The following is a 21,178-nucleotide window of genomic DNA, read 5'->3' as shown; positions in this document are numbered from 1 at the left end:
ACAATAATGGCGCCTATTAGCACCTGCCAATGCAGGTTTATTCACCGGCCTTAATCGTGCAGCCTTTGTGTAGCTTTTGTACATGTTATTTCGCAAATCTATTTATATTGTTTTACAGTAACAACCACTTTAGCAGAGCCAAGGAGAGAAGAGGGAGAAGAGCGAGGAAAAGCCTCATATTCTGCTGAAAAGCAACAAACAGTTTCCACATTACAATGAGGATCGCAGGCATATTCTACTTTAGTTGACTGATGGTTTGCTGCATATATATTGAACACTTAATCTCGCACAGTGAGAGAGGGCAAGGTGGCGGCACGGCTGGGTGGGGTGGATTTAGTTTACTATGTAGTGTGTGGAGAAGTGGGGGTGGTGGTGCAAGGGGCAGTTCAAGCATGGAGCGGTGTGTGGAGCCCAGTGCCTCAGACAGACCAATGCCATAGGTAAACCAATGTGTAGGAGGATTAGGTATGATAGTAAGCCTCCCTCTCAGTGGGGACGAGTGTCGATCTTTTCTTCTATATTGATCATAAATAAGTCCAATTTCTTACTCTCCACCTGGGTCAAGCCTGTGCCTTTTATGAAGCGCAGCACGCTTGCTTCTGCCCATGCCCACTGTAGCAGGGCTTGGAGCCATTTAGTGGTGTCCCGTGTTGTGGGCGCCTTCCACTGCATTGCTTTGATCCGCTTAAACAACTCAAGTGCCATGTGAATAAAGCTATGGAGATGTTTTTCTCATTTGGCTTTAGGGCGGTGCCAGAAGAAGCAGGATTCGGGTGGGGGTTAACAAGTGGCCTGCCAAATCTGTTGTCATCGTGGTAATCTCTTGCCAGGTGCGGTGCAGGATGCGACAGTCTCACACCCTATGGTAAAACCCCGCCTCCTTCAGCCCACAACACAGGCATTCTGGTGTCCTCAAGTAGAACATCTGCTTAATACGTTGGGGGGATAGATATGCTCGATGTAAATAGTTAAATCGGGTGAATCAGAATCCAAGGTATACAAGACCTCCTTTACTTGTTGAAGGGCTCACAAACAAGACTTCATGGGAGGACCGCATTCCAGCGATTAAGCACTCCATCTATATCGGTGTGGGCACTTGCGGTTAAGGTTCCGTACAACAGGGAGATGGCTCGCATTTGACATACCCCCATTAATAGAGCATGGTGGGTAGCTGAGAGTGGTGGCTCTGCTTTGCCTGCTTTCCGGCTACCATGCACCAATTGACGAATTACATGATATGTTAAGAATTGCCGTAGCATAGGTCTCCATATTGTCATCATAGGACATAAAAGAAATCCCCAACTGTCACTAACTCTGTTGCGGTCCATCGGTCATATTGTGGCACTCAGTTAGTGCACGGGTGGCTGGTATGTGGGCCACAGGGATTAGTGTAGAGTGAGCCAGGACAGGGGATTTGGCTTGCATAAACTGATGCCAATACACGTGGGCTGTGCTTATCAGATAGGATCCCTTCAGTGGGGCGGTGGGCGGAAGCGCACGGTCTGACAGCCAGGTGTATTCAGTTATCAGGCCTAGTCTCACAAATACAGATGTTCCTTCTTCACTGGGGGAGTCACTAAGCCAACGCAAGGGCCATTGTAATTGCGCAGTAGCATAGTATAACTTGAATTTATGCAATCCTAAACCACCCCTCTGAGACAAGTGATGTGCTATAGTCCGGGCTATGTGGCGCTGATTGCTTCCCCACAACAGTTGTAACATGAGCCCATGTAGTTCACGGAAGAAGAATCTGGGAAGCACTACTGGCAGTGTAACAAGAAAGCACAGCAGCCTAGGAAGTATGAGCATCTTAACTGTTGCCACATGTCCCTAAAGAGAGAGCGTATTGGGTGGCCTCCTGCAGTGCTTTAGCCCGTCCCTCCACCTGGGGACCTGGTGGGTTTTGTTTTGGACAAGTTATGCCGTTGGTGGCGGGGGCAAGGAGTCAGCCCCTCTCCAGTCACAGCTTCCCCCTGCAGGGATTGGGCTATACCCTTGGTGTGTAGCCATGTCCAGACGTCTTCAGGTGAGGCAAAGATATGGGAAATCTCGCCATCCCCAACTCGGAGTTTTGCAGGGAACAATAGAGCATATTTAATGTTTTGATATTGAAGACATTGCTTGACCTTGGTGATAAGAACTCCGCAGCCGCTGTACCTCTGCTGTAAAGTAGGGACAGGCAGTGATGGAGGCATCCTCAAATCTCCAAGGTCCCTGGGCTAAAAAACGCTGAAGTATCAAGTCACAGTCCTGAGATTTGAGGAGGCGGACAATAAGCGATCTTGCTGGGAGACCAGAAGGAAGTGGTTTGGCTGGGATCCTGTGCACCGGTTCAATCGAGAAAAAGTTTGGCACCTTATCAGCAAGCACAGTGTCCATCAACTATTTCTCTCTAAAAAGTTCTAAACTTGGGCCCACTGCTAGTTCAGGAAAGCCCATGAAACAAATGTTGTTGTGCCTCCCTCTGCATTTTCCACCCTGCAGTACAAGGACGCCACTTCTGGGTTCAGGAATTTAATTTGCGCCTGCAGTTCCTGAACAATAGGTCATAAGGCGACCAGGGATGACTCCGTTTCTTCCACCCTGTCAGTCAGTTTACGATGGTCAGCACGCAGGAAATGTATGTCTTACAAAATCATATTGATTTTGACTTCTAATGATGTCTTGGTGTCCAATATAGCCTGTAGGACCCTTTCAAACTGGGTGGAGTGCATGTGGAGAGTGGCTTCCAATTGCTGAAGGGCACTCGCTGTGCAGTCCGTAAGTGCCGGGTAGGGCGTTGATGACTCGCGCTCAGGTAGGGAGGGCTTTGCAATTTTAGGTTTCACTGTCCTGCTGTGAGGTGGAGTTCTGCAGTGCAGCAGGAGGTGTAGAGGGTGGTAGGTACCTCCTTCGTTGTCGTGGCCACCAGGAGTCAGGTAGAGGGGTCCCCCACACAGGATGACCCACACTTTATACCTTGCAATGACAGCACATTTGTGTTTCTGCCTAGTAACACCACTGGCCCTGGGTGGTATATCTAGCGGATACCGCAAGAGAGCAACAATATCTCAGGTCCAGTGATAGGCAATCCAGTTCAAATTGGGGGCATGAGCCTGCGTCTCACAGGTATGTGTGCTGGAGCCCTAAGGAGCCTCTGGACTGCGGCAAACAATCAGAGGAACTCCTTTCTCCCTTTCAGATGGTTGTGCATGTAGTTGGGGACCTCCCATCCATGTGACAGTGAAAGCACTGCTACGTTCAAGGCATGTGGTGAAGGGGATGATAGCCGCCTCAATATGCCTTCATGTGGACCTTTCCCAGTTTGCAAGTTGTCTTAATGCCTCCCCCAGGAGGACAGGGAGCAGCCTCATAAAGCTAATGTGACAGGGCTGCTCGTGACAGCAGGAGCCCCGCACCTCCATGTGTAAAAACACAGGCCTTGTCACCCTCTGGTGAGGTCAGCTAAGGCTGTTGGCTGGGGGAGAGGCCTGGGGTCCAAAAGTTGCAAGAGCAGGCCAGGTCAGGGATGTGTGCCGAGTCCCACATAGCTCTGGGGCTGCTTCCCTAGGAGCACAGAGCCCTTGCATTCAGCTTAGAATCCTTCAGGGCCACGCCAGGTGAGCGTGGGGGTTTAGGAAGACCCAGAGCAAACGCTGGAGGGCCACAGGACCCGAGTGGCTCATAGTAGCTCACGTTCCTCAGTCAGGTGTGGTCCACTCTGGGGACCGTCAGCAGTCCAGGGATCATACTGCTGTCTCCATGCCTCAGTCAGTGTCGCCGGGTCCCCCGTCCCCACCAGCGCAGGCAGCAGCAGCAAGCATTACATAGGGCAGGTCCCCAGCAGGTAACTCGGCCACTCCAGCAGACCAATGCCCAGTCGTGGCCAGCCCCAATACTTTGCCTTCAGTGGGTGAAAAAGAGTGCGCTTGAACGGTGACACCCTGCAGGGCACACCAGGATAGGCTCAAACACTGTCTGGCGACTGGATGGAATGGGTTAAGTAGGATTGCTGTTGGGCTTGAAGCAGAGCTTTTTGTTAAGCATCCATCTCAGATGCCGTCTTGGCCACGCCCTCCAGCATCTGTACATATGGTTGTCATCTGCAATTCTTACCCGATTCTGTTCAACACACTCAGATTCCCTCTATATAAGGACTTTTGACGTGAAGAGCAACAATACAGGCAGATTAATTACTGCATTACACAAGACAAAAGCTGATTATAACAGATTTTTATATCCCTATCGCAAGGTTTCTCCACCATACATTTTTTATCTGTTTTTTTGGACATACCTGGTTTCACTCCAAGTTTTTGCCCAGATTTGTAGAATAATTTTTTATCACTGACTTGATAGGGAAAATGGTCATCCATTTGGCACTTCCTCATCACTCACACATCCTAGCAGAATTTCATATGTCACGCATTAAACCTGCTATTACATCTCCACACTCAGGTTGAGGCTGTTGTGACTTCCAGAGGAGTCAAGGGGCAGTTTTATTATATGGGTGCATGGTCCTCCCCCTTATATTGTACCAGGACCTACAAAGTTTGGGGAGGAGGGCTCTTTCGGGATAAGGGGTTACTGTCAGGATGTCATAGAATAAGAAGCGTGCGGTCACTCATTTTAGATGTGGGTGTATAGAACATTTGTTACAGATCAGTCCTTAGGTGAGTGGAACTTCAGATCAAAGGAAGGTGTCTGGTCAAGTGTCCTGCTCAAGGTGTGGACCTTCCAACTCATCATAGGCAGACAAGTATTAAGTAACAGGAATGGCATCTATCAATACCTCACAACACTTCACTTTGTGCAGCTTATCTGCTTTTGTATAGTTTTGTGTAGTTTGTTCACTGGCCTTCGTCCTGCACCTTTTTTGTTTTCCTCCTTGTCAGTCCCTCCGTTTTCACTTCCATTTGCTCTTCTTGTTCCCTTTGTCCTCATTGCCTTTCAGATCCTGTTTATCATTATTTCCTCAGATACTAGTGTAGTCAGCATTCTGGTTTCCCTCCTTGCCTTCCCTCAGCTGTCCCTAAGTTAATTGAAATCAGTGAATACAAATATTCAATGCACAAATTGGGCTTTCTGTTTTTCAGGACTAAAATCCAACCTAACCGATATCATCATAGTTGTTAAAAGTGGGAGACACGTAGTTGCTGATTCCCTGTAACATTTTGCACTATCCAATAAATTTTCTGCAAACCCAAAACTGTGTGGATTAGCTGTGCAGTTTTTAAGTCGAGCATAGGCAGCACGCATCGCCGTCTACAAGACATGTTGTATTCAATCTATGGGCTTCTACCACACCCACTCTTGCCATTCGTTCTTTGTTGTGCTTATCTTAAATGCTGCTTTTTTATTGGTGCGTTTTTCTAAATGTCCCTCCCTTTGTGTGCTTAGTTCCCTCCCAAGCGATTTCCCAAAGAGAACATTTTTGTTGGCCATCACACTACATCACGTTTCCTCCTGTTACAGCTTGTGATGGCCCCTCCTCCTGTCTGGTGGCTGCTTCTTCTTGTTACACATCCTGTGTCTCTGGTACCATACGTGCTATGTTTTACTTCTCTTCAGGAAAGAAGTGCAGGATTTATTTGTTTCTTTCTCGTGGTTGGAGCCGGCAAGCATTGCACTTCATCTCGAAGGACTGCGCCGCCAGTACAGTGCTTCGAGGTGTCTGAGAGTTCATCCACCAAACAGGAGCTGCTTATTTAAATTGCTAAATCTCTGTTCAATTGTCTACCCTTCAGAGAGGGAACAATACTGCATGATGGTTCTGTTGTTCTGTTGTTCTGTTGTTCTAGAGATTATAAATCGGGCAGGTGGGTGAGTGGTTCACCTGAATCTCATGGCCGCCATCAAGGACGAGGCCCATCCATGTTCACCTTACACTGACGCATAAAAATAATGTTTTGAGCTGTATACTGACTGCTACCTGGCGTGAAGAAGGAGCGCAGTCACACAATATCCTGCAGGAATCGTGTCTGCAATTGTGTCAAAGGAGAAAATCTACAAAAAGTGAATGGTGATAGGTGCAGACAAGGGGCTGGTCCCCGACTGCTCACTCCTCCCTCATTTCAAGGGCGCCAAGAGCTCAATGCAAACAAAGAGAATTATTTAACAATTTTTGCATCCCTTTTAACGCAACATGGTTTCCGGACAGAAGGACGTTGCCTAATGTTAAAGTGCAATGAATCTTGTGCAAAATAATGTTTTTTTTTTTTATTTCTGGGATTTTAGCCAGCACATTGGCCAGGTCAGAGCTTACGCACAAGTGGCAAAAACTAACACAATGCTATGTTATGTTAGACTTGTTTACATTGTGAACCTCTTCACACATCCTTTTCAATATTCCTACTCCTTCCACCAGCATTTCTGTTAGTCAGCCAGCAACTCTGATGGTGTGGATGTTAAAGTGCTATTCTACCCTAATTAGCATGGCAAATTTAAATTAGGATGCTAATTGGCAATATTTTCATTTTTTGCTGCAGATAGAGGAAGAAGGTAAATGGAAGTGCTTTAGTTATATTCAGGGCCACTGGAATTATGTGGCAGAGAGGACCAAATTATGCAGCAGGGTTGACCAATTTATGTGACACGAAAAGTCCAGTTATGCATTTACAACGCCAATAGCTCTAACATTCGCAAATGCAAGAGCTCTTGCATTGCAAAGGCTTGTTCTGTCTTTTTGTCTCTCTCATCCATTCCCCTTTGCCTTTAGGAACTACCTCTACCTTATATTATCTGCGGGTGTGGAGGTGCATGCCAGAGAGGGAGATGGATTATCGTTGAACTCATTTTGTATCTAAAAACTGGCAAAATTCCAAGCCAAGAACTCAGGCTTGCTTCACCTCCACCCTGTTTGTCATTGGCATATGTAGCTGTTTTGTATTGAGATACATTATTACACAGGGTGAGAGTTATATTACTAATAAAAAACATAGAATGCTAACTCTTCTCAGATAACGTGCCTGCTGGGCAAATTACCTTTAGTTTTCTCCACCTTCAAATTTATCGGGAAGAATATATAGGAAGAAAGGCTATTTTTTAATCATCATTGTGGTGAAGAGCAGTTGAATACTAGGGGTGAGGGAATTTGTGTAATTTGTTTCCACAATTAGCATACTTAAACCTCATTAGAATTATGAGTTGTATGCAAGCTGTGCATGAACAGTTGTTTGCATGAAAATCGTGTACTGGTTCAGAATTCCTGCACAAAGGGTCCAAGTTAAGAGCTCCAAGGTATGCCCATCCAGCTTCTAAAGTCACTCGGTATATGTTGTTAGCACGATGTATAGATCAGTAGAACACATCCAGATTAACAGTTGCTGCAAGACATTTTCTTCTCCAGCAAACCCTTCCAACTGGGGTAAGTGTAAGTAAGCAGGAAATTACTTGAGTCACAAGTAGCCCAATACCTGAAGTCTTTGTAAGATTATGTCGAAATAAGAAAATTTACTCCGGGTCCTTCTGAATACCAATCCAAGTTAGATGCCTTGCTGCAAAGAGCTGGGAGGTTGATATTAAAAGTGGGTAGGAAGAGAAAGGAGTGTATCATCATCATGTGTTGTTTCTTATGTGTGATTTGTTCAAATCTTTGATTTATTTAAACTCTGTTACCATTATAAGCAATCCAAGAAAATTCTTGAAGAAATAATTTTAGGTGTTTATAGCTTAGAAACATCTCAACAACTTTAAATCTGAATTGGTGAATTTTCATGGTGCACGTTGTATTTTGAAAGTTCCATTGCAAGGTATCTAACATAATTCTGATTACAAATGTATTTCCCTAAAAAATTGCTGTTTACTGCTGAAACTGGGGGAGGACCCAAAAAATATTTTTATGAGGACGGTCTCGTATTCTGTTCAGTCTGTTAACATTGTTTTGAACTGTTGATTCGTTTGTGATGTTTGTTACATTTTATCATAAATGCCACATTGTTCTAATTGCACTGATACAGGTTTGTTACAATAAGCACAAATAGCCGCTGTGCCTTTAAGGCCGTTCTTACTCATTGGCAGTTTTATCACGCAATATTTTACTCAGCTGGCCTAAATGTTTTAAGAAATTGCTCATGTGATCGAACATAAACTCATAAAAGAGTTGAAGTGTAGGCCGACCTTTCAGCATTCTCACGCTAGGAACACCTTGCTGTGTGAAAAAACAATGCAATCATATAAGTAGTGTGTAACATATGGGATTCCGTAATCCGTGTATAAAGGGCAGTGATTTATTTCTTTATAATCGGTGACTTGTGACGCACCAAGTCGCCGATTGGAAAGAAAATATGTCAGAACTGAACTTTTATGTGGTTATTACAGTCAGTTCTGATTTCACAATGCCTGTTGCCATAGAGCCCGCAGCTGACGCGAAAGGTAGGGCAGGTCACAAAGCATAATTAAATCAGCTGTTTAAGGCAACAATGGAATGTTGCTTTTCTTTCTTCTGCTCTATTTTAAAATGGGAATGTGTTTATTTTCTGCACTCCTTAGACAGAGAAAAGCCAGTAACCTTTCTGCATGTTTCCACAGGTTACGAGCTACTGCAGCTTTTTTTTTTTTAAACAGACTTGTATTGAACTGCTTCTAGTATCTGTTTGCAGCAAATGGCTAACATGTTTTTGATGTGTTTAATTTTGCACTAGAGGTTTTATTTTTATTTTTCATGTTTGCAAACATGCTTGCTCTTTCGTATGAAAGAACTGACACTAAGGTTTTAAGTGGTTTGGTGGAAAGGTGATGGGATGACCATGGTTTATATGCGATAAAGTACCTTTTTGTGTACATGATAATGATATTTCAAGTCACCTTGGAGTTCCATAACCTTTTAAAGGAACGTGGCTTCCTTCCTTTATATGGTTATGGAACTCCTCTGTGACTTGCAATATCCTTATAATGTACATCATGAGGTACTTTATCAATCCTTTACATCCTATTACATGTATTTTGAAGCGTGCACAGTGGTAAAGTTCCTTCTGCAGCATGGAAATGATAAGTTACATTTCTTGTTCTGCAGCTCCTTTGTCCCCAGTGTTTATGCCCATTATTTATTGCATACCCTGTAAAGGAGTTTACTGCCATTGGCCTTTCACGAGTAAGTAGGGAATGCACACAATTTCCATTGCATAATGATGATTCATATGATTTTCCATCACTTTTCCCCTTTCAGATGCACTCCAGCATTTCTTTCTGCCTACATTGTGCATTTATGATGTAATGTTGCTCGGCACATTCTTTGCTCCAGTCCAATTCTTAACGTGCAGTGTTCATAAGTCCAAGTAGGTTGTTACAAATCAACCTTTATTGTTTCATTCATTCAGACATTTTAGGTGTAGCTACTGTGTTCTATTCAACACGATCTTCTTATGGGTTCTAATTGGTCATTTCCAGATTTCTTGATTCGTATTATAATTGTGGTTTTACAAATCAATCTGAGTATATCAACACATGCATTTCAGATGTTCCCAGTTACAATTGTGCAAACGACCACGTGACCCTTTCATACCTAAAGGAATGCAATAATCCATAACATTGGGTAATAGAATGACAAATAGAGTGTATACAATGAATAACCATCATTAAGCATTACCCTGATGCCATTAGTGCTGATTACCCAGAATTAGGCCAAATGAAAGCACCAAAGGCACAAAGCTCTGCCCTTTTCTCATTCTGTGTTTGTAAAGGAAGGTTCCCTGGACATTTCACATGATGAGTCCAGAGAAATACTTCCTAGATCAGTGACGTTCTGCGTAGCTGAAGAAAGATTCCTTTGACGTCCCATGTATAGATTCCTGAGAAAGGTCCCATGGACTGTTCACACACTGAGTGGCTGGAGAAAGAATCCCTGACATTATCATGTAATGACTTCATGCAAAGATTCAAAGGACCTTTCAAACACTGACTCCAAAGAAAGATTTGCTGGATCTCTCATCTACATTGATAGCCCAGAGAAGAATTACATGAACCTCTCATACCTTTCATAGACAGAGACCAGAAAAAGGTTTCCTTGTCCGTCGCATACTGAGGGCCTGAAGAACGATTCCCTGGAGTCCGTAGTCTGTGTAAAATGAGTCCATATAAGAATCGCTGGACTTTTTGCATAGCAATATTCCATTGACCTCTCACACACTGAGTCCAGAAAAGGGTTTCATGGATTTCTCATGAACCGGGTCCAGAGAATGGTTCTGTGAATCTTTCACCTACTGAGTTGTTGTAGTTAGTGGGCAGGGTCAGGAGCCATTTAGGTAGCAGATAAGCCATTCATTCCACATTAGGCATGTAGGTTGCATTCACAGCATGAATGTCTTATTAGGGCTCCATTCTCTCTCCAGCTATATATTCACTTCCTGGCTTCAACCTGCATACAGACACCAACATTCCATGCATCATCACATTCTGACAGTGGTTTCAGAGCGCTCACCCTAATAATGAGGACTCTGCATTTATGAACCATACATACAAGTTCAAACAACATTGGACACAAATGTTACCTCTACTGCATACAGTTCCCTTCCCTGTACATCGGTAGCCAAAGGGTTGCGCTGCAGGGGATCAGGCCTACTTGTCCTAAGGACAAACTAAACATAAAAACTTGTTGTCCTTGACCCTAAACAATATGTCCTGGTCTTCGGGCTATAGGAATTCCACACCCCTGTTATTATTTTGGGGCTCCCACTAACCTAGTGTGGGGACCCAGAGATGACCTAATCAGAGGGTGTGTGTAAGGTTGAACGTTTTGGTAGCAGTCCCATTGTCCTATGACCTCCACCTTTTTGTTCAGAAAAAAATGCAAGTAGGAAAAAAGAGTTTGTAAATTACTGTGACATTTTTGGTATTATTTCTTTGCAGCATCATTTAGTAAAATGTGTTGATGCATGGTATTATTTCTAAAAAAAATATTCATAATGGAAAATCAGTGTAACCATTTTCAACAAGATTATGGGAAACATGAAACTAAACAAGCACTGGCAAAGCCAACTGATCCAACATTGGTTGTCAGTCTTTTGGTTTTGTCAATGCATGAATTGTTGTGACATAGCTTTTGTGACACTTCATTGTTGTGGGAGCTGCCAGCCCCTCACTATTGTAACAAACATTGGCAAAAAAAACAAAAAAATGTTGGTCTCAAAAAGCACACATTGCCACAGCAGTTCCTGGCACTAAACAAACCTATGCTCCTTGTCGAAGAGCAGATTGCATCACTCGCAGTACAGCCAGCTGATAGATACAGAAAGAATAGTATTTTAATAAAAACAAAATGTCCTGGTTAACGTCAGACCTAATTAGGGGACCAATTCTTATAGAAAGTCACAAAAGTGCACCCATGGTATGTCTTTGAATTAGTACCTTTCATGAATGCAGAAGAATTTACAGAAATAGACCAGGAATTTGTAGTCCTGGAAAATATTTGTCAACTGTATTTTAGCACAAGCAGATATGCGTGTGTGTATATTTGCTCATGTGAAAACCTTTTGGGGGTTTACAAGTTAATTTTCCTTCCAACCCCTTTTTTCCCCAACCCTCGAATAACTTTCACTTCTGCCCTTGTCAGAAATACATTTCATAGCTTTCACAGAATGGGAAAAGATTAGAAAAGAACTGGTGAAAATCCTTAAAACATGCATGTTCGTAGGTTTGCACAGACTCCAAGGCATTCCAGCCCTGGAACTATTGCTTACTGCTTCCTCCAGCCCCAGCATGTAGATCTGTGGAAATGTGGCAAGATAAGCAAATTGCTAGAGTAGGACTTGAAATTGCTAGTATTAAAGCCTTACTACAGTATTAGCCCTGGCATAATCGGAGAGGATATTATCAGAGCTCTTATGTAATGAGATTGTTGCCATAATTTCTCGCCGCACTACATGGTACTAAAGGGACCCATAGATATTTTTACAGGACAAGTAGATTTAAGAAGCAACCTGTCCTATGGACATGTAGATATTTTATTAAATTCCACACCCCTCAATAACCTCTTCCACCATTCAATGTCTTTTTAACCCCTCTTACAGACAGAACTTTTATTTTACAGCTGGGAGTAGTTTGTGTTCTAAGGGCCTTAGTATTGCAGAAGGCTTGCTAGGCCTGACTTGTGTAAGGTACTACACCCTCTAAGGACTAAATATATGGTTGCACTGCATTACGTTCTGCTATTCTTTTTTCACATGGTCATGCTCTCCAGGGGCTAACTATATGGTTACTTGACCAAGTTTCTTACAAATGCTATTTTTATTGTGGTGTCTTCTAGGGGTTGTTCTGAGCATTACAGTTACTGTACTACAATATTCGCAGCACATGCTCATAACTCAGCCTGTTGTGGCCCTAGGACAATGGACCCACCTTCAAAATGTTCACCACAACCTGCTCTTTCTGTCTAGATCATTTCTGGGTCCCCACACTACCTTAGTGGGAACCCCAAAATAATAACCCCTCCCACCATTCAGTGTGTTTTCTAACCTCTATCATGGTTGGTACTTTTGTTTCACAGCTGAAAGTAATTTGTGTTCTAAGGATCTTAGGCCCATATTTATACTTTTTGACGCAAACTAACGCTGGCGCTGGTTTGCGTCAAAAAAATTACCGCCGGCTGACGCCATTCCAACGCACCAGGCGGGCGCCTTATTTATGGATTGATGGTAGCCGGCGCTGCAGGCTGGTTAGAGTAAAAAAAAAAAAGACTCTACCCTGGCAGCGCAGGCGTAGGGAAGAATGGGGGTTGTGCATCAAAAAATGGTGCAAGTCAGGTTAGAGTAAAAAATCATGGCTCTAACCGGACTTGCGTCATTTTTTGACGCACAAACCCCATAGAAATGACTCCCATCTTAGCAAAATCAGGAGTCATGCCCCCCTGCCCAACGGCCATGCCCAGGGGACTTCTGTCCCCTGGGCATGGCCATTGGGAGCATTGACATGTTGGGGGGCCCAAGTAAGGCCCCCCTATGCCACTTAAAAAAAATATAAAAAAATACTTACCTCAACTTACCTGAACTTACCTGGGATGGGTCCCCCCCATCCATGGGTGTCCTCCAGGGGTGGGTGGGGGTGGCAGGGGGTGTCCCTGGGGGCAGGGAAAGGCATCTGTGGACTGCTTCCATGGTCAGAGACCGTGGACATGAGCCCACAGGTCCCTTAACGCCTGCCCTGACCCAGGCGTTAAAAAACGGCACACATCAGGCTGTGCGCCATTTTTTAAGGCCCGCCCCCTCCTGTGCGTGAAAATGACGCGGGAGTATAAATAAGGCGCATGGGTGTTTCAATCATTTTTTTGGACGGGAACGCCTACCTTGCATGTCATTAACGCAAGGCGGTTTCCCGCATCCAGAAAATGACACACACTGATGAATTTTGACATTCGCAGGCCTAGGCGTCAAAGTATAAATATGGTGTTAGGTTTGTACCGAATTTGCGTCAAATATTTTGACGCAAACTCAGGGCAAACAGAGCATAAATATGCCCCTTAGTATTGCAGTAGGCCTGCTAGGCCTGAACATGTGTACAAATCTATGCCCTCTGGGGGCTAAATATATGGTTGCACTGCATTACTTTCTTCCATTATGTTTTCATGTGGTTATGCCCTCTAAGGGCTGACTATAAGGTTACATGACCATGGTGTCCTCTAGGGGCTGTTATGAGCATTACACTCAAAATACTACAATATTTGCTGCACTCACTCATAATGCTTTACAGGGCATTCTTTTACAAAATATTTTTGCTCATAGCTCAGCCTGTGGTTGTCCTGGGACAATGGGACCACCTTCAAAATGTTCCCCACAACCAGCTCTTTCCATGTAGATCATCCGTGGGTGCCCACACTAGGTTAGTGGGATCCCAAAATAATAACCCCTCCCACCATTCAGTTTCTTTATAATCTTTCTCATGCCTGGAACTTTTGTTTTACAGTTGAGAGTGATTTGTGTTTTAAGAGTCTGATTTGTGATATCATTGCAGTAGGTCTACTAGCTGTGAAAATGTATAATGTGCTATGCCTTCTAGGGGCTAAATATATGGTTATACTCTATTACTTTTGGTAATTTTCTTTGTGTATGTTTATGTCCTTTAGGGGCTAACTATATGGTTATATGACCATGTTTCTTACAAATGCTATTTTCATCATGGTGTTTTCTAGGGGCTGTCCTGAGCTTTACAGTCTAATGCCAAAAAGTGTATTTCTCATAAAGGTTTTTATTGGGTTTATATGATAATTGTATATGTTTTATTAAATTCTTCTTATTGTAATTAAGACTATAATTCAGGCCAACTTAACATTCTTACTACACTATAAGTGTTTGAACACTATATATTTGGGCGACCCTTATAGTTTATTTCTCTCGTTACTCCTCGTGACTATCTTGTGTGGTTTTTTGGGGGGGAATTGTGTTAGCCAGCCAGCAACTCCGATAGTGGGGTGCTGAAAGTGGTGTTTTATTGGAATTAGCATGGCAGATTTAAATTAGGATGCTAAATGGCAACATTTTCATTTTTGGCTGCTGATAGAGGAAGAAGCTTAAATGAAGTGATTTAGCTGTATGCCGGGTCACTGTAATTATGTGGCAGGAAAAGACCAAATTATGAGGCAGGGTTGACCAATTTATGTGGCAAGAAAAACCAGTTATGAATTTACAATGCCAACAGCTGTAACTTAAGCAAATGCGAGACCCATTGCATTGCAAATGCTTGTTCTTTTTTTTTAAGAACTCCATGAGAGTGTAGTGTTTGCCGTGTGTCTTTTGTCTGCCCTACCCTCCTCACCAAGCACCCCTGCTACTGTGCTTGTTGTTGCTGTCTTCCTCGTGTTGCATCAAAGAGAGTGCAAAACCAAATTGTGTATTACAGTATACTGCTCCTGACACTATTGCCTGCGAAGAGTCACCTCCATACAAGTGAACTATTCCATTGGCAAGAGACTCTATCATGTGTCGCAGTACTAGATGAACTTCAAGGTGTTCGAGTTTTGTTCCACATTGGTGATTTGTTTAGTTTGAAAAATATATTACTGAATGTTACCTCTCTGAGAAATATTGAACAACGGTACCTTATGTTCCCTGCTTAGGGCTATGCCACAATGTGTTATGTTATATTGATTTCTATAGCACACTAATAACTTGAGAGGGTACTAGGAGCGTGTTTTTGTGTGTCTTCGTCTCTGAGCTGTGCGAGTGGCCACATTAGTTGACTCAGATGGCCCCTGGTGCATCTTTTCGCACAGAAGATCAGAGACTAGTCAACACTGTTCTGCGGAATTACTCTAAGATGACACACTCTTTCTGGCATCAGGTGAGCATGAGCTTGAGACAGCATAACTGATTGACAGTTGGACTCTAGGAACTGGGCATAGATTGCCTTAAAAAAAGAGAGAAGTTCCAGTGGCAACCTGCTGACCAAAGCCTTTCCACGAGCCTCTTCACATCCCAGACTCGTGATGCACATACAATACATGTGGATCCCACCTTTCTCTCATGAAGGGCATCTTTAAGGTCCTGCTCTACGCATCCCTTACTCCTGACCATCTGTTGGGGTAGCAGCGTTGTGGGAATGAAGCCACTCACTGGGCATTAAACTTCCCTACCAAAGCGGAATCCGATGTAATGGAGCAAAATGTCACTCTAGATGAATGACTGACACATCCATCTGGCGGTTCTGTGATCTGATATAAAATGGGAATAGCACCTCCAGGTTAGCAATCAATGAATGATTGGTGCACTGCTCTACTCTAGGTATGCGGTTGTGTGAATAACACTTCAACAAACCAATGGCTGAGAGAGAGAGAGAGAGAGAGAGAGAGAGAGAGAGAGAGAGAGAGAGAGAGAGAGAGTGAGTGAGTGAGAGTGAGTGAGTGAGTTAGTTATATGAGACCGAAAAATAATTAAAATGAAACTTAGTTTCAGTAGTTGTTTTGGATTACCCAAAAATCTCTCCTGGCCCATGGATGATTGCACTGTTGTGGGATGTTTGACTGTGCATCTGTTGTTTTGTCTTAGCTTGCTGAGGTAATTGCTGACAACTGAGAAAGTTAAAACAGAGGGAGGGCTGTCAAGGCTCTTTGGAATGCCGCCTAAAGATAACAAGCATTTGCAATGCAACGGGTTTCACATTTGCTGGAGTCAGAGCTATTAGCGTTGTAAACTCCTAACCTGACTTTTCTTGCCACATAAATTGAAAATGAAAAGTAATACAGTTTCACATAAGCGAGCTGATTCAAAGCGCCATGGCATCAGTGTGAAGCAGCACACAAAAGGAAAAATAAGTTTGCTTGCAGTCAAACGTATTGGCAAAACTGCAATTAGCCATGTAATAGGGGCGATCTCCAAGGCGGTAAATAAACCGCCCCAAGGAGGTACAAACGTAAAGCATTTATCAACATAAATAAAGGATTTTTGCAGGCCAAGCCCATGAACGCGTGATGGGCTGCAGTGGGCGTGGTTAAAAGCCCAGATACATACGAACATGTCGGAAAAGCAGACTTGCTCACGGCTATGCTCAACCTAAAAAGGGGTCCAATTCAGATCAATGATAGTCCCCCCGTGACTATATCTGCATCACATTAGAATGGCAGATGTTTACTACACGTATGCTGTTAAATACATTGTAAAAGCAGGCCTGTCTGCTTCCTCGCTGGTGCAGCTAAGGCTGTAAAACCACCAGATGATACCAAATACGGTTATCCGTTCGTGACCATACTGATTTCCATAATTATGGATTGCGACTTGACTGGAATTGGAAAACTAGTAAGGGCCTCGCTAAAATGTTTGTGCCGTTCTACAAAACTTCTAACATGCCTGAGCTGAGACTTGCAGGTCACAAGTTTGAATTCTTGCAACGCCAGTGCTGTCCCCCATCCCTTTTAGTTGGTGAAATGAGCATCGTTAAATTTGGTGACCTTTTATGTGCATCTCTTGGAAATGTCATAAATGTTGTCTGAAGTGAATATGAAACAAATGATTATTGTTTATTGTTTCCCAATACGCCCCTTGGTGTCGCTCATTTATGTGTATCAACTGGTTCTGATTTTGCAACGTTTGTTTTGTTAGGTGCAAAAGCTGGTGTTTCGTGCTTCAATGGCATCATTGGTGGAAGCTCTGTCCTGTATAAGGTGCTTACTGACAAAAAGGACTATTAAAAGCTAAAGAAGAACTGAGGCTTCATTCTGAGAAAATGGAGAAAACCACAGGCTTTGTTCTCATTTACAAGACACGTTTCTGATAACGAGTTGAATTTATCAGCCCCACATCCCCCGATTGCCCTGCTGGGTATTTGCCTTTCTGTAGTGCTCATTCTGACACCCCAGGCTTTTGCCCATGTTAGCCTTGCATACCTTCAGGCAGTAGCATACTGGCCTATTGTGAGAAAAGGTGTGCCCCTAGAAAAACAGGTTTGGCTGGGATAAAATCAATCATATATCAAGGTTGGCATGAGAATGACTGCACCTCTCTACTGTTGGCGTTCTAGAAGCACAAAACAGACATATAGGTGTTTATGTTATGTACATTTGTAAACCGCACTATCACCAGCAAGGGTATCCTGGCACTGAGCAGGTGTGTGTGCCGTGCCCTGCTTTTGGTAGGTTGGTTAATTGAAAAAATAGTTTTTTTAGCTTTTTGCAGAATACAACAAGAGAAGAAGGTTCTGAAGTGGAGTGGGAGGTTGTTCAATGCTTTAGGAGTGATTAAAAAGAACGCTCATTCTCTTGTCCTGGTTCTGTGGATGTCTGGGTGGTTGGTGGAGCGTGATGTGACTGTTCGGATAGGCGGGACCTGAGTTGTGTAGTGCCTTGGGTGTTTGTGTAAGCAGTTTGAATCGATCAAGTGTGTGTATTGGGAGCCAGTGTAGTTCCTAGAGATGTGATTTGAGTTCTGTGTGAGAGGGTGAGGATTTCCGGCTGCTGAGTTCTGGATGGTTTGTAGTCTTCTAGTGAGTTGCTTGGTAATCCTGGTGTAGAGGGTGTTCCCATAGTCCAACTTGCTGGGTATTAGGGCGTGAGTGACACTTTTTCAGGTGTTGTTTGGTAGCCATTTGAAGATCTTCCTCAGCATCTTCAGGGTGTGGAAGTAGGATACAGTGACAGCATTGACTTGTGCGGTCATGTCCAGTTTGTTGTCAATGATTATTTAGATTTTCCTGGTGTGGGTTCTGGGTGCAGGTCAGAGTTTGGCCAGCCACCAACTTATAGGAGTCCCTTGGTGAGGTGTTCTTGCCAAAGATCACTGCTTCTGTCTTGTAATCTTGAAACAGTTGTCATCCAGTTAGCGACTTCAGTAATGCAGACAGTGAACTTTTTTATAATGTCGGGGGTCTTGTCTGATAGGGAGCGTATGAGTTGCGTGTCGTCCGCATATGAGAGGATGTTGGTGTCATGTGCATGGATGATGCTGGCTAGAGGGATCAAGTATGCGTTGAAGAGGGTGAGACAGAACCATGAGCCTTGAGGTATTTAGCAGATGAGTTTGTGGGCTACCCAGGAGTGAAGTGGAGTCTGACAGCTTGTGTCCCATACGTTAAGAAGGAGCAGATCCAGCTTATGATGTGTACATTGCACATAACCCACCTCCTGCTCTCCCTTTGTTCTTTCTAGAGGGACATTCATCACTTAAGGAGCTTGAATCTGTCAGAGAGGAACAGCTATCTCCAATTTTGTAGCAGGTGCATGCTTGCATGAGACTGGAATGAAAAAATCAGCTTGCTTGTTTACTTTAACTACTGTACAGCCATTGCATCATTTTTATAATTTTTGTTTTCTCCAAGCCAATAGCAGGGTGTATGGCAGTGCAGTAAGGGACTGCCAAGGTCTTCCATTAGCACCAGTGTGTTCTGTGCTCCAATAATAGTGAAATGAGTCACTCAGTACGTGACTAGTGATCTTCCTCCCCACATCATTGCCATAAACAGAAAATATTGACAGTCCCTGCAGGCTACAACTAGGGTGTCCTAAATGACTTTAAGGCATCTGGTGTGCTATCACTGGCTACACCTCTGTCAGGGGGTCAGCCTTCACCTTCCCAGGATATGTCTTCTAGTTCACTCTTGTGACCTTGGAGTGGGAAAATGATATAGAAACCACTCAGGGCATCACATATCCAGTTAAGAGACTGCCAACCCAGATGTGTAACTTTTATTAAGATAATATTAACAGAATCAGACAGAAATTGGCCTTTCACCCTTAGCACGCAGGACATATGCTGTGGAGAATTTGTTATTCTGACATTTTGGGCATGTATGATGTCTTTCAGCCTGAGGTCGAGATGCCTTTTGGGCATGGAGGTGGTGTGTGGCGCTGCTTATCAAGTATGACTCAATATAATCTATAGAACAACAGTTTGTTCTTCTGACATGGAGCCAGACTGCATTTTTACCTGTCCATGCAGAGACAAGCCTTTCCCCAATGCAGCGAGAAAGAGCACCATTTTCTTTCAGAAAGAGCTACTTTTTGGCCATGGAGCTGGACTTAATTTGTAGGACCCGGCCCTGGAAAGTGTCCTGTGTGTCAAGGAGCAGTTCTAAATAAGATTTTTAATTTCACACTTCGTGGTGGGCTATAGATGAGCTGTACTGGCATACAGCTGTTTGTGAACAAGGCACTAAAATGTGATCTGTACTCGTAAAAGTCAGGCTGGATCGAATTCGATTTTTCCTGACAGAGAACTGTTTTTAGGCCAGATAACCTGAGAGCAAATCGCCAAACCCTGCCCATATCAATCACAAAACATACCTTGTCAACTTGCCCCTGCTATTCCAAGCCCTGGGACTCTATATGGCAGTGGTGGATGAACAACAATGCAATGTACAATAAAATAGAAGGCAAGAAAAACTTTTTAAACGATTTGAAATGCCCTGTTAACTGCCATTGGCACTAAAATAAAGTTTATGTACACCAAACCATATCTAACAACAACTTACCCCGACTCCTATCTGGCCACATTTCTCACACTACATATATATATATATATATATATATATATATATATATATATATATATATATATATATATATATATATATATATATATATATATATATACTCACCTAATACAGTCTTACTATCCCCACACCTCAAGGTCAAAGTGAATGTACATTTTTTAGAAATGTATATGGTCAGATTAACATAATGCTAACACTTTTACCAACATGCAACATACATCTTTTTTAACTTGAATAAACTTACCCTCTTCGTGTGCAGATCCATGGCTCGCAGCTCCCCATCCAAGTCTAGACAGGTGACTGCCAAGTGTTCCACACCATGGGGGTCACTGACCACTGCACCTGGGATGACATTCCAAGTTTGTAAGACCATTGAGGAGGACCCACTTCCAAAGGGTCTTCTAATGTTTCTGGCAGTGAATGCTGCAGCAGACCCCTGTTGGCGCACTTGCCTAGCAATAGCCAACCAGATCTATTTCATTTGGGGGGCTGACCTACATAGAAAGAGATAAGAAAACCAACACAGATGCTATTATTTATGGTAAATTTCACAAACTGTAATGATTTTGAATATATGATCTGATTTGTATTTAACATACATCAAACGTGATTTGTAGTTTATGGATGTTTGAATCTGTCACATCGGTTTGTGTCTTTCTCCCTTGCTGACCTCAGAAATGTCTAATACCTTTATATTAAAAATCATATTTGTCTTACCACAATTGTTGTTGTTGTACATATTGAGCTTTCATTAATTATCATTTTTTATTTTCATAAAAGGTGCTTTGCGTATATAGACTAAATGAGTAGTAAATATGTCCCATTAAAAGTAAAGTGTATAAGGTTTATTAACAAAGCAAGGTAAAATGGTTAACATTATACTTGAAACAGCTAATTCAACACATTATTTGCATTAATCATTTTATATATTTATAACTGAACACAATATAAACTTATTATGGCACCCCTTACCTCATTTTTGGGCAGCCCCACACCGCTGGAGCGTCTTCAAACCCTGCGGAGTCAGAAGGGGCCCATTTGGGTTCCGCTCTGGCACGCCGGATCATATCCTGGATCAGTACTGACACTAGTCATACCACTCTAACCTTCTCCAACTCCGGTCTTGACTCCAATGCTCCTGGCACCTCCCACAGGCGGCCCATCCCCATTCTTATTCCCGACTCCAACACGGAACTGGATGGGCGTCGTACAACACCGACTCTGACGCCGGCAGGAGCTTTGCCTTCTATGTCAAATCCTGAGCCCTTTTCTTATGGACTAGGGTACAGTAAAGAAT

The 21,178-nt window shown here is 43.3% G+C and overlaps 1 protein-coding gene across 1 annotated transcript in view; it reads left to right on the top strand.

Moving 5' to 3' along the window:
• The window catches only part of LOC138284871 (uncharacterized), a 77,112-nt gene extending 56,509 nt beyond the window's left edge, over window positions 1-20,603 (top strand). The window contains exon 6 of the mRNA XM_069224096.1: window positions 16,998-20,603. Coding sequence (XP_069080197.1) covers window positions 16,998-17,086 — 89 coding nt within the window. The 3' untranslated portion in view covers window positions 17,087-20,603. The remainder of the gene's footprint in view (window positions 1-16,997) is intronic.
• The last annotated feature ends 575 nt before the right edge of the window (window positions 20,604-21,178 follow it).

The sequence above is a fragment of the Pleurodeles waltl genome, chromosome 3_1 (assembly GCF_031143425.1).
Source record: "Pleurodeles waltl isolate 20211129_DDA chromosome 3_1, aPleWal1.hap1.20221129, whole genome shotgun sequence".
NCBI lineage: Eukaryota > Metazoa > Chordata > Amphibia > Caudata > Salamandridae > Pleurodeles > Pleurodeles waltl.
This window is presented reverse-complemented; position numbering and strand designations above follow the sequence as displayed.